General features: G+C 41.3%; 2 protein-coding genes across 11 annotated transcripts in view; one reads left to right on the top strand and one right to left on the bottom strand.

Moving 5' to 3' along the window:
• Nucleotides 1-13,941, bottom strand: part of Mbd3l1 (methyl-CpG binding domain protein 3 like 1) — a 59,467-nt gene that overhangs the window by 12,857 nt on the left and 32,669 nt on the right. The window contains exons 3-6 of one of the 8 annotated variants that reach the window (XM_050132507.1): nucleotides 7,175-7,487; nucleotides 1,853-2,014; nucleotides 933-1,017; nucleotides 761-829 (exon numbers count right to left, since the gene is read on the bottom strand). The gene's annotated coding sequence lies outside the window, so the exon portion shown is untranslated. Of the gene's footprint in view, nucleotides 1-760; nucleotides 853-932; nucleotides 4,810-7,174; nucleotides 7,488-13,941 lie in introns of those variants that run through there. The other 7 variants (XM_050132508.1, XM_050132504.1, XM_050132503.1 and 4 more) reach the window with 7 other exon arrangements.
• Znf558 (zinc finger protein 558) overlaps nucleotides 10,032-13,941 on the top strand; it is a 25,790-nt gene continuing 21,880 nt past the window's right edge. Inside the window, exons 1-3 of one of the 3 annotated variants that reach the window (XM_050132500.1) lie at nucleotides 10,032-10,459; nucleotides 12,417-12,532; nucleotides 13,032-13,120. In XM_050132500.1, coding sequence (XP_049988457.1) covers nucleotides 12,502-12,532; nucleotides 13,032-13,120 — 120 coding nt within the window. In that variant the 5' untranslated portion in view covers nucleotides 10,032-10,459; nucleotides 12,417-12,501. Of the gene's footprint in view, nucleotides 10,460-12,005; nucleotides 12,533-13,031; nucleotides 13,121-13,941 lie in introns of all 3 variants that reach the window. The other 2 variants (XM_050132501.1, XM_050132502.1) reach the window with 2 other exon arrangements.

The following is a 13,941-nucleotide window of genomic DNA, read 5'->3' as shown; positions in this document are numbered from 1 at the left end:
CCTTCCTAGACATGGACGGAGGGGGGAGGACCTTGGACTTTCCACAGGGCAGGGAACCATGACTGCTCTTTGGATAGGAGAGGGAGGGGGAGAGGAGTGGGGGGAGGGGGAGAAGAGAGGGGGGAGGGGGAGAAGAGTGGGGGGAGGGGGAGGGAAATGGCAGGCTGGGAGGAGGCGGAATCTTTTTTTTTCTTATTCTCAATAAAAAAAAATGAAGGGCTGGAAAAAAAATTTAAGGCATCCTCAGCTACACAGTGAGTTTGACACAAGCCTGAGCTATATGAAACCCTGTCTCAAAAATAAAAATTTCACTTGTCTATATATGCCACATTTTCTTTATCCATTCATATGATGATGGGCATCTGGGCAGGTTCTACAATTTGACTTCTGTGAAAATTGTTCTTTTAGATTAACATACAAAGTACAAACATTTACAGGAGAGTATGTGTTAGGTTTAAGTCAAGCATTTTAACCATCTCAGCATTTACCATTTCTATCTTGAGAAGCTTCAGATTTCTCTTTCCTAAGTTCATTATAATATATATAAAATATTGTGAATTATAGTCACAATATTAATATAGAATATATTAGGATTATATTCTGCTATAGAATATAAGAACTGATTCTTCCAGTGTAACTTTGGTACCCATTATCCAAGCTCCTTCTTCCTGATCCCACATCAATACTCAATTTCACAGTCTGTGATCTCAATAATTCCATTGGTATTACTGAAAAATTCTTTTCCTTTTATCTTACATACCTTGTAAAACTTCAACTTAGGAAGAATGTTATCACTACCATGCCATAGCTATTGCTGGTCTTATGATACCTGATGAAAAAACACAGAACATACTATTTTGGTGCAACTATAAATACAAAAATTTGACATTAACATGGCAAAAGGTGTTAGTCTATCAAGTCACTGAATTTACCTTAAGCCTATTTGATACGTTCTGAATTTTTACTTTTTGTCATTTCCACGTTTAATTCCTCTTTCTGCTGCTGTGATAAAATACTCTGGTAAAAACAATGGGTAGGAAAGAGTTCCTGTTATAGCCCATCACTGCCAGGAAGTCAAGCAGATGTTTACATCCACAGTCAAGAGCAGAGGAATCAAACCCTCACCCTCCTACACATTCAAGTTCCCTTACAACTTCCTCAGTACTGCATGGGGAAACTGACTAAGCTGAAGCTGTAGGGGTCTAGCTGACAAACTTACACATATCTTAGGCTGTGTGTACACTTCTTCCAATCATACTGATATTTCCTTTATTTTCCAGTCTGAGATTTTCCCCATCTTCCTGTTTTGTAACCTCATGCCCTCAATATACCAAGAAGTCCCTCAATCTTTAATGTCTTTTTCTAGGGAATCCTTCCTTTGGAAATTAATCATGGTTACATTTCTCTGAACTACATAGAAATCCTTTGTCTAATCTTTTCTGTCCTTTCCTTTTACCACAAACTTCTCAAGAAGGGCCATCTATATTATGTCTTTTTTTCCAGAGTATCTTACCTCCAAGCAGCTCCTCAGACTGCTCGGAACCTTCATATGCTGTCATCATTCTATGACTCTTTCCCTTGAAAAAGTCACAATGACCCATTTTTATTAGAACCAAAAGGAAATTTTTCACATACTCTTTAAGTGGAAAGCATTTTTGAGACATATTTGTTGCAAGGAGTTGTTTGTTCATCCCGGCTGCCTGGCTATCTCAGCACCAAAATAACCACAAAGAAACTGTATTAATTAAATCACCACTTGGCCCGTTAGCTCTAGTTTCTTATTGGCTAATTCTTACATTTTAATATAACCCATTTCTATTAATCTGTGTATTGCCACATGGCATTGGCTTACCGGGTAAAATTTCCAGCGTCTGTCCCCAGCAGATCTCTCTGACTCTGCTCTTCTTTCTCCCCGCATTCATTTCTGCCCAATCAACCAGCCCAAAGTAGTTTCTTTATTAACCAATGAAAGCAACACAAAGACAGAAGGATCTCCTTCACCATTTCCCCTTTTCTGTTTAAACAAAAAGGAAGGCTTTGACTTTAACATAGTAAAATTACAAATAACAAAAGTTATCAAGCAAGAATTACAGTTACAATATTTATATATACTTTATCTTTTATCATAACAAAGAAAACTATAACTATAAACTCTTCAACTCCATCATAGACTCCAGAAAAATATAATATTACCTAAGTAAACTGGAAGTACATTGCAAGCAACTTCCAAAACTCTAGAAATGACAGAGACATCTTGCTACCTGGACAGTCTCCCAAAGTTTTTCTGTACCATTGGGGCATCCATCTTCGGCTTACATGCCCATAGTGTCCAGAAGATTTTTCCATGAAGCAGGAAATTTCAAAGACTGGACTGCCTATACTGGCAGTTTGCCAGTCACTTTCTTCTGTTTACTGCAGAATGTCTCACAGACTCTTTCATGAAGCAGGAACCCCGAAGGATCATCTCACCTTTAGCCAAGTTCAGCAGTCATTTCTCTTTGAGTTCTGCATGTCCAGTTTTTACAGCATACCATGAAATAGTCCATGAAGCAGGCAAGAGTAGTTTCTTGCCCAATGGCTAACCAGCTCCATAAGGAGTCTCTTCAATGCCCACTATCCTCTTGAAGTAGCTTGGTCTTAACAAAAGAAGATGTGTCTCATGGTCATGAAAAGCCCTAAGTTATTAAAACATTTAAATGCCATATTCTGAAGGTCTCTGAAAGATTTGAAGAATATCTATCTAACTGAAATATATCTCTATACATCTAGAAAATCTAAAAAGCATGACTATAAGCTTGACTATTATAAATGACTATCTATTAACCTATATTTCTTAATTATACATTACAAATTTAAATTATACATTACAATTTTAATCAAAAAACAGAAATATACATAAAACAAAATTAACCTTAAATTTGTATCAATAAACAAAGATCTATACCAAAGCAAATTATTTATCTTTATAGCATATACCCCTTTAAATGTAAACAAACAACTATGAACAATATTTGGAAATATGGACGTAGTTTTGTCCATACTGCTTCCTGTTGTTTGGGGGCACTGTTATTTCATGGTGTGTCTTGTACACTAGGACCATCTCAGTCAGCAGTTGGGCAAAGTAATTTTTTGAGGGTGTTTACAACAACCTTTCAGGAGGCCTTGGTCCATGAAACCATATTTGCCTGGAAGGAATCCACAGGTTCTCATTTTCTGTGAAAACAAAAGAAGAACATCTTTTCCCAAGCAACATGTTCTTAGACCCAAATTCTGAAGTCATAATACCTTTATAATATACATGCTGGTTTAGTTTAGCAGCCCATACAATGAAATGTTTCGCTGTACTTAGCTCCTTCACAGTCAAAAAATTCAAAGAAAACACAATAATATACATAATCCAGACTCTCTGTGAATTTTCCATTTTTATGTGGCTTATTTTCTTTACTCCTTTTAATCTATGACTATCTTTACTGTCTCTTTAAAGACTTTACCATTTTTTAAAGCATTAAATTTATTTTTTGACTCTCTATACTCTTTTTCTTCTCTCTCCCAAGCCTACATACATTTATTCAACACTGTGACCTATTTATAGGTCTTTTAATGTCTGAATCTGTTCTATTGTGAATCTGTACTTCTTTTCTGATCAGAAGCATTTCTTAAAATGCTAAGCAGCTTGGTTTCAGTGACCCTGGGTGCTGGCTCCATCTCTCTCAGAATTTAAATATGGTGGAGGTAGTTCACTTCAGCTCTAGGACCACCAGGTGGGAGCCATCTTCACCCCCTAACCTCCGGGTAGCACCATGCAGCACATAAACCCTTATTTCTGAGTAAAAGCTAAATCTGCCATGCAGCACACTTCATGGCCTGGAAATATCTCTGTGTGTGACAGTAGGAATCCTCCATGCTCTTCTGCTTATGCCCACCACCTGCCCAGGCAGGGATCACTGAGCCCAGGCATGGTCTCAGCAACTTTCCTCCCAGCCCTGAGTGGGCACACAAACACCCAGGTCCACAAATGCCATTGAAATGCTCCATAGTTGGAGTTTGTGCTGGTGACATGGCCCAAGGAGCTGCATTTTAAAACAGCATGGCTTTTTTTTTCTGCTGCTGCTGCTGCTGAGTCAAAAAAACCTCTCTTAAAGGAGCTGCAGCATGCAGCCAGCAAACAGCAAGCTGTGTTAAACTCTCTATTTTTTTCATTTAGAATTTCTTTTTAATCCCTCTCAGGTTTTACATGGATTTAGTTGGCCATGTGGGCACCAATTGTTGCAAGGTGCCACTTGTTCGTCCTGGCTGCTTGGCTAGCTTACCCCCAAAATAACCACATAGAAATTGTATTAATTAAATCCCTGCTTGGCCCAGTAGCTCTAGTTTCTTATTGTCTAATTATTATATCTTAATTTAAACCATTTCTATCAATTTGTGTATTGCCCCATGGCAGTGGCTTACTGGATAAAATTCTCAGGTCTGTCTCCAGCAGATCCATGGCATCTCTCTGACTCCACCCTTCTTTCTCCCAGCATTCAGTTCTGTCTTCCTTGCCTACCTAAATTCTACCCTATCAACCAGCCCAAAGCAGTTTCTTCATTAACCAATGAAAGCAACACAAAGACAGAAAGACCTCCTACACCACATGTTCTGGCTCCACATAATCCTTGTTAGTCTTCAACTTGCTGTATAGAGGCTGTATAGAATCCTCCTATCTCAGCCTTAACCTCTCAAATGAATTATCATACCTAACATAGTTAGAATTAATATGAATATAGAGAATGTACATCTGATACAATTTACCCCATACATTGACATGTGGTAATAACAGAAAATATGAGCTTAATTTCTAGAATATATATATATATATATATATATATATATATATATAGTGGTTTTTTCGAGACAGGGTTTCTCTGTGGTTTTGGAGCCTGTCCTGGAACTAGCTCTTGTAGACCAGGCTGGTCTCAAACTCACAGAGATCTGCCTGCCTCTGCCTCCTGAGTGCTGGGATTAAAGGCGTGTGTCACCAGCGCCCGGCTAGAATATATATTTTTTAAAAAATGTAAATAACTATAGAAACAATAATGGCTATATATAAAAACTTGATTGGCTTTTATATTTTCAACATAAACATATGATGTCTTTGAGATTAGTTTATTTACCCTGATTTCAACATATTACAATGCACACACATTCTAAGACATCACAGGGTTACAGGGCACCTGCTATGGTTTGAATCTGAACTGTCCCCCACAGGCTTATATTTTGAATTCTCAGTTCCCAGTTTATAACAGTATTTTGAAGGCATAGAGACTTTAGCAGGAGGGTCTTTACTAGCAGAAGAAAATCACGAGGAGCAGACAATATGAATATTTTAACTACCTCTGGTTCCAGATCAGCTGTCTCTGCTTCCTAGTCTGCCCACATGCGTAAATTTGCTATCTCCCAATCCCAAAGCCAGAGTCCTATCAGGATAGATGGTAATGTTCTGAACCTGTGTTGTAGTAAGGTGCTTTAAACTCTTTGGCTCTTTTCGGGGAGTGGGGAATGCCACCCAGCTCGCAACTGAGTCACATGGAAGCTTATTCTTAGGTGAAAATGCTCAGCCTTAGCTTGGCTTGTTGCTTGCCAGCTTTTACTTAAAAGTTATCTTGTCTACCTTTTGCCTATGGATTTTTCCCATTCTCTTACTTCTGTAAATCTTACTCTTGCCCTGTGGATTGCTGTGTAGCTGGATGGCTGGCCCCTGATGTCCTCCTTCTTCTCTGGCTACTCCTCCCTTTGTTCCAAGATTTTCTCTACATCTTCTCTCTGCCTGACAGCCCGGCCTATCCTTTTTCCTGCCTCGCTATTGACTGTTCAGATCTTTATTAGACCATCAGGTGTTCTAGACAGGTACAGCACAGCTTTACAGACTTAAAACAAGTGTGACATAAACAAAAATAATACCTTAATATAATATTCCCCAACAAACTGTAGATAAATAAACTTTCCCTGCCTTAAATCATCTCTATATTTTAATCTGAGTGATGCAAAATTAATAAATTATTCTATAAATATGCAAAATTTGTTGTTATATTAGCTAAAACAAATTCTACATAAAATAGTATTAATTTTGGACCACAGTATATAATAACTTTTATGTCTACATAATGCTTCAGGTTATTGATAAATTTTATCCTTCTAATTGTCTTATTTATTTATTAAAGATTTCTGTCTCTTCCCCTCCCCCGCCTCCCCTTTCCCTCCCCCTCCCCCAGTCAAGTCCCCCTCCCTTGTCAGCCCAAAGAGCAATCAACCCTCCCTGCCCTGTGGGAAGTCCAAGGACCACCCACCTCCATCCCGGTCTAGTAAGGTGAGCATCCAAACTGCCTAGGCTTGTCTTTTTAAATTTTTGAGAAATAATTAAATATATTTGTGAAATACAATGTGATGGCTTGATGTATTTTCTGACATGAAATTCTAGTCCTTGTTTTAATTCCTACAGTTTATATGGTCCCCCAGTTTTGACGGTAATTCTCCCTCTGGTAACAAAATGGATACAGAGTACAGAAACAAGGGCAAAAACTGGGGTTTTCTACAAGAACGGAAATAATTGGGCAATATAACTGGGGGCCGGTGAGAGACAAAACACAGATGAGAGAAACAAACGAGAAGGGAGGAAAGAGGGGCAAAGAGAGAGCAGACAGTCACTGAGAAATAAATAACAGAAAGAAGAAATGAAGACAAAAATTGTAAATAGAATGGGAGGAAAGAAGATGGAGACTGAGGAAGAGCAGATGGAGGAGGAAGAGGAACAAGGAGAGTAGGAAGAGGAGGTGGAGGAAGAGAAAGGACATTCATAAACAGAAAGAAAACAATGCAATCTCAGAGTAGCTACAGATTATATTTTTGCTTTAAAAATATCATAAGACCTACAAAACATAAATACTGTCTGACTCACCCTTCAGTGTCTAGCCCAGAGGTAATACTCTCTTCATGTAGTTGTGTAACCATCACCACCATTCATCTCAAGAACTGTCATTTCAGAAACAGGAAACTCTTTTCCTACTGCACACTAACTTTTTATCCCTCTTCCCAGGCTAGGGCATCCACCCTCCTACTTCTACTTCTATAAATTTGGCTGTATTAGCGAGGGCTGTATGTAGAAACAGATAGCATTTATCCTTCAGCACTGGCATACCTTCCTCAACAAAATGTTTCGTTCATGTTGTACTGTATGTCAGAATTCCTTTGCTGTTTACGGCTGATTCCTATTCCAGCCACACATAATTTTACACTGTACAGTGTGAAACTGCTGGCAACTCATGGCCCACGTTGGTCCCTGAAAGGGCCTCCACTCTGATCACTTGCAGAGTATCTCCTAGCACACAGATGATTGCAGTACACATGGAAGGAAGAACAGATCTCCATCTGTGCCTGGAAACTGAAGTCGACGTCCTGCCTCCAGTCAGCCCTGCTGCCCACACTCAGCATTCTGGTTCTTGATTTCATCCCTGGGAACAGAATAAATTCAAGATAAATTCATTTGAGTTAAGAGAATACAGAATGTGAAATGTCTATATATAACAAGGTTGAGGCAATGATCCCCCCAACACAGTCTAGGATTAGTCTGTCTTGCATAAAAACTCTGTTTTATCAAATTAGAGTATATTGGGCCTGAAAGATAGCTCAGTGGGTAAGGGCACTTGTTTCTGAACCTCACCACATAAGTTCTATCCCTGGGACCCGTATGGTGTAAGGAGAGGACTGAAACCCACAGAATGTCCTCTGACCTCTGCACGCAGACACACACAATAAATACAATGTACTTTTAAATTAACATGTTAATTGCACAAATGAATGGGCTTATGACATTCCTTACTATATTTCCCCCTAGATTCCATGTGTGACAGAAAACACAGAATATTTTTCTTTGTGAGACTGGTTTATTTCACTTAATATGATTATTTAGTAAAATGATCCCTCCTTGTCCATTCTTTTTTGCAAATGACATATTCTTTATGGCTCTACAGAATCCCACTGTATATTTTTACCACATTTAACCCATTCCTCTGTTAATGCGTATACAGGCTGGTACACCATAGCTATTGTGAAGGATGAAGTAACAGGCATGAGTATGCAGATATATCTATGGCAAGTTGATAACGTTTTTGTCAAGTTGACACAAGCTAGAGTTATCTGTGAAGATGAAAACTCAGCTGAGAAAATGCCTCCATCAGATTGGCCAGGAGACAAGTCTGTGGGGTGCTTTATCATTTATGATTGACATGGGAGAGTCCATACTACTGTGGGCAGTGTGACAGTGTGGGCTGGGCAACCTAAGCAGTGTTCCTCCATACCTCATGTTTCAATTCCTGCCCAGACTTCTCTCAGTGATGGACTGAAGTCAGGATGTGTAAGCTCAATAAATCCTTTCCTACTCTAGTGGCTTTTTTGTCAGAATGTTTTATCACAGCAGGGAAAAGTGAACTAGAATACTCTTTCTAGTATATACCCAGTAGTATAGAAGGAGCTTTTATCTTGCTCAGTTAGTACGCCTTTCATCAAGAAAATAAAACATATTGTTAAGGATACAGAGTGAATAAAATCTTATACACTGTTTCTGAGCATGTAAAATCCACTATGGGAATCAGTAAGGAAGTTCTTCAAAACATCAGAACTATAACAATCACTTGTTCTAAATATAATAACCCTCCTCCTTCATCCCAGAAAGCTCCAGCAATTAAGGTCATCCCTACCCAGTGTTCATGCTAAAAAGTTTTCTGATCATGCCTGCAATTGCTTTATCACAATTCATTATATAGATATATGTAAATAGTGTTGGCCTTCAAGAAGCAAGATGCAGAGAAATATGTACAATGCAATTCTGGCAGGCTGTATAATCATGGAGAATAGACTGAAGAAAGGTTCCTGGTAAGTGAGAATGGAGCCTAAAAATGAGGCAGAGTGAAGTCTCATGCAATAGCCAGCTTTATTCAGGACATCATGTGAGCAAAGTTTGTATGAATTCAAGTTTAAACAGTCACAAGGGCAAAGCATGTTCACGTGTATTTAGGCTGTATACCAGTGGTTCTCAAGCTTCCTAATGCTGTGATCTTTTAATACAGTTCCTCATATTGCGGTGACCTCCCCAACCATAAAATTATTTCCTTTGCAACTTTGTGTAATTTTGCTACTGTTATGACTCATACTGTAAATATCTGTGTTTTCCAATGGTTTTAAGAGACCCACGTAAAAGGGTCCTTCAACCCCCCCACGAGGGGTCGTGACCCATAGGTTGAGAACCACTGGTGTAGCCAATCATGAGGACAATCTGAGCTTGGAAACATCGTCTGAATAGTAAAATAATCTAAAGTAAACCCACTCCTATATACTACGCCTGGGAGGGGCACAAAAGTACATTCTGCAAACAATTTTGTGCTTGGACGGCTGAGTTCCAAGAGTCTTGTCCTGTTCTCTTTTCTCACAAGCAACCAGAATTCTCCTTACACAGCTTCATTCATGGTCCTGCAGTACCACCCCTGGGTCTGATCTCTTACCCTACCAAGAACCATAGGACTCACAGCCCCGCATTACCTATACCCAACCATATTCCCATCCCTGCAACTAGCCTCTCTGACTCCAAGGGACAGTAGCAATCCAACCTCACACCCCACACCACCATTGACCACCCACAGTCAACTCAGTTCACTCCCGGCTTTATCCACCCATCATCCGGCCCAGAACTAATCCGCACCATAGCCTATGCCCACCCAACTATTTCCCGTTATCACCTAACGGGCTTGCAAGCTTGGCTGCTCCCACAGCCCGGTTTCCTCCCACAGCCTCTGCTGCTGGAGCCGCCCATGGTCTCCTTGGCTCACCTATCCCAAAGTCACTAAGCAAACTGGGAAGGCTCCACGGACGCGAAATCTACCCACTAACCCCGCCCCGAATCCCTGACGAACTTTTGGGCGGAAATGAGCAGAGAAGCGCGCGCCCAGGGCGGAAGTGGAAGCGCGTGGGCTCCCGGAGCTGGTGCGGGTGTCGCTGCTGCGGGTGGGCTGCTGGGCGGGGCGGTGTAGGGTGTGCTAGGCCGGTTTTGGTCGGGTGGAGGAGGAGCGCTGATTGGCAGCTTTCTCGGCCAGGAGGCCTCCTGCTCTTTCAGCAGCCCAGACACCTCAAGCACTTCCACCTCTCAGTTCTGGAGATGCTTTTTCTTCTCACAGAATGAGGCGGGGTGGCAGGAGGCTCGGGACTGTTCTGTGTCCTGCTCTGCAAGCAGCAAGCAGACCAAATTAGCAGTAGTGCTAGAGTGGGAATTCTTCAGCTCCGTCACTTTGAGGCCTTCTAAGCTACAAGGCATGTTTACCGTCCATGGAGTCACCGGAAGATTGCTCTCCAGTCAAATAAATTGTGCCATTAAACTGACAAATCGTTTCATCTTCTGCCTGCCCTTTTGAGCTTGAGCCTGCATAGAGATCAGGTAATTCTATTTCTGCAGCCATAAGCTGGGCTCTTTATTACATGTTAAATCTGTAAATATACGTGAAGGGCGGGTGATGGAGTCTTCTTTTTTTCTGTCACAACTTTAGTACTAGCTGTAAAAGGGCTCAGAATCGATTTTTTTTGCCGTTTTTTAGTCTTTTTAGACAATAAATAAATAATAAATCCCATCATTCTCAAACTCAGATTTGTGTTGAAACCTCAGTGTGGTGTTGAAAACGCCTCAGTGAACACCTGTCCTCATTAGTCTAGAAATTTTGTGTCACCAGGTGAACAGGATGTGGAACGTGAAGCAATAGAGTTCCTGCCCACCCTGCAGTATGGAACTTCCACAGGACTTTTCTTTTGCTTGTAACAGGTTGTGTGACTCTAAGGATGCAACCACTTAAGAATGAGGGTTATCTCAAGATGCTGTATTAATATTTGGTGGGTTATATTCAAGGGATGGATGCTAGGGTGTGTAATAAGTAATGTAGTTGAATGCAAATTACACAAATGTAACTAACGATGAATATGAATAATCTCATAAATGCAGAATTTTCTTGTGTACCTCAGCACCGCAATTTTCAGGGTTTTATTAAGTATGAATTGATGAGCTATTTCTATGTATTTTAGCACCTACAAGCCTTCCCAGTAAATGCTAGAGCTACTCAGTAGTATTCATGCTCGTTCCCTGAGACTTCTAAAAATCTCTGCATCTTCATGAGGGTTCAGAATAAAGGGGCATGCATGAAGAGGAAGTTTTGTGTTTCCTTATGTTAGTAACAGAAATCTAAAACTGAATAGACTAGCTACGAAATGTTGAGAGGATTGAAAACATTTGGAAGAGTATCAAAGAACAACTTTCAGACTAAAGAGTAAGATACAGGGCTGTTCTTTTTACCTTGCCTCATGATAGGAATTTAACGTTTCTGAAACAGCAGTATGATCTTTTATAATATAGAAGATATTTATTAGCTATATGTGCTTGATTTCTTTTATCCAGTGCTGAGGATCAAACACTTGTCTTGGACAGGTTAGGCAAATGCTCTACAGCTGAGCCTGCACCTGCCTTTTTTTTTAAGCATTCCTGAAATCATATTAAGGGAATATTCTATTATTATGTAATTGATATTCATTATTACACAAGTTTTATTCAGGCTGAGGAGTTTTCTAGGACAGAGGACATTAGAGAGTCAGAGCAGATTAGGGAGTCTAGGACAGTTGGTCACTCTCATGAGCTGGGCCTTGGCCTGATGCATGAGGCCCAAAACAGGCTTTGTCCTGTCTCCATGGAATGTACATTCTAACAGAAAAGACAGCAGAGATGAGACGATTGAGAACTGCGTCTAAGGGGACAGCAGAGCCGTTTTTTAAAGGAGAAGCAATTGGGCTGTAAGCTAATAGTGCCTGAAATCCCGATCACTATAAACAGTGGCTTCAGATGACCTAGAAACATCATTCTCCTGCTGTTCTGGAGCTGAGCACTTCCAAGTGCCTCAGGCAGCATTCCTGCAAGTTTTTTAAAACCCCTTTTCATGTTTCAGCCACTGGATCAAGAGCATAGGGAACCCCACTGAGGACTGGCAACTAAAATTGGGGCACAGGGGCACTCTGGGAGCTGAGCCTGCAGTCTGTGAGTATTCAAGTCTGAGTATATTCAAGAAGGTTGTGCCAGAATTGGATTGAATCAGTAGACTTTCGGCTGGTGAAGACTTCGGAATTGCTGTGTTGCTTTAAACAGGGAGAATTCTTATTGATGGTGATGTGAAAGCAGAAGGAAAACAGATCCCCCCCTCCTTGACAAACAAAAATAAAGCAGAATAAAGGTCCAATGTGGGAGACAGAATGTGCATTTTGAAGAAGACCAAGATGGACAAGCTGTAAAAGACTCGTCCTCAAAACCCCTGGAAAGGAGAGTGGTTGTGGAGCCTTCCTCTCTTCTGTTGATTCCATAGAGCTGCCTTTGGTGTCTGTGGGAGTCAGAAGGATATCTGGCCCATTTATTGTATCCTGTTCGGAAGCTCTGCTGTTGGAGTCAGGATGGCAGCAACTGTCATTCCTCTGATATATGGTAAGTCACGAGGTCCTAGCAGCCCATACAGGAAGATTCATAGTCCCCTAAGCCTACAGTTCAGAAAGTGGTAGAGACTGGGTAGTCCTTGAGGAAGCTCAGGCCTAGCAGGAAAGGCAAGACTGAAGCCCAGTGGTCCATGGATGTGATAGCTCTTGGACACGATGTAGCTGCTGGGTTTTGGATCTGTCAACTTCATGATGATTGTATGGTCTCTTTTGAATTTTACCTTTAATTGTTCCCGGAATAAATGTTATTTTCCTCATAGGTGGTCTTAGCCCTGTATCTTAGCTAAGTAGAGACAAGGTTATGCCATGCTTATGAAAGCTGTGACTAAGTATTTGTGCAGGGAGGGGTAAAAGAACATGCTATGTGTGTGCATGTGAGTATGCATGCCATAGGTGTGGGTAGTGGTATTTTCTCTGTCTCTGGTGGATAAGTAAACCTCAGATCATCTCAGGATGTCCAAGATTCTCATAATTTATTTCTTCTCCCCCAGTTCAGTCTTCTCTGTACCCACTGTCTCCTGAGAAAGGACACACAGGGAAAGAAGGGCTCGCCAGTGAATTCTTGACAAACTTGATACAGGTGAGTCAGATCTTCATTTTTGACAAGTCATTCCTTGCATAAAACTTTATTACTATAAAGACTCATACACTCCAACCAGCATCCCCAAGCCTCTGGCAAGAGCTAGGAGATGTCCGGGAAAATGTCTCTGATATCCATATTTGCTGCATTCTCAAAGCTCCTTCCAGAGTCTCTAAGGATGCCACATGCTTCCTAAGAGTTTGTGAGTCAGAGCAGATTAGGCAGAGAGTCAGCTAAAAGTTTGACTGTTGTTGCGGGAGGTCTTTCCGCCCCTCCAACCAATAGCTGCTGTGATACCAGCCCATTGGGGCGTGGTCTCACTCCCTTTAAAAAAGCGGCTATTTCCTCTGCTCACTCTCTTCTCTTCCTGCTCGGCTGGAGACAAGACTCCCTTCCTGGTTGCGCAGATGGCTGTTGTCTGGGATTGTGATCTGTAAGTTTTTTCCCCTTTAAATAAATAACACCCTATTAATCATAACTCCAAACTGGTGTTGCCTTGTTCGTGACTTACGCCTTCATCTGGCGCCCGAACGTTTGGCTTTTAGGACCTCTCCTTTCCCCGCTCGAGTTCGGCTTGGCACGAGCCCTCCCTTCCTTAGCCGCGGCCTGTGCCTTGCGGCGGGCGGCTGTGTGGCCTGTACCTTGCGGCGGCCGTGTGGCCTGTGCCTTGTGGCAGCCTTGTAGCCTGTGCCTTGTGCGTGGAGCCAGCAGTTTAATATAAATTATCACGCACTGGCTTTTCTTGCTGCAAGTACAGCTCTTAGGTGGTGTGAACCAGAGCACGCGGTTGTCGGTTGCAGAAGCTGCAACCCCTCAGGGTG

The sequence above is a fragment of the Alexandromys fortis genome, unplaced genomic scaffold, assembly GCF_014885135.2.
Source record: "Alexandromys fortis isolate MF-2015 unplaced genomic scaffold, M_Fortis_MF-2015_v1.1 scaffold_392, whole genome shotgun sequence".
NCBI lineage: Eukaryota > Metazoa > Chordata > Mammalia > Rodentia > Cricetidae > Alexandromys > Alexandromys fortis.
The sequence above is the reverse complement of the archived record's forward strand: the minus strand, read 5'-3'. Positions and strand labels throughout refer to the sequence as shown.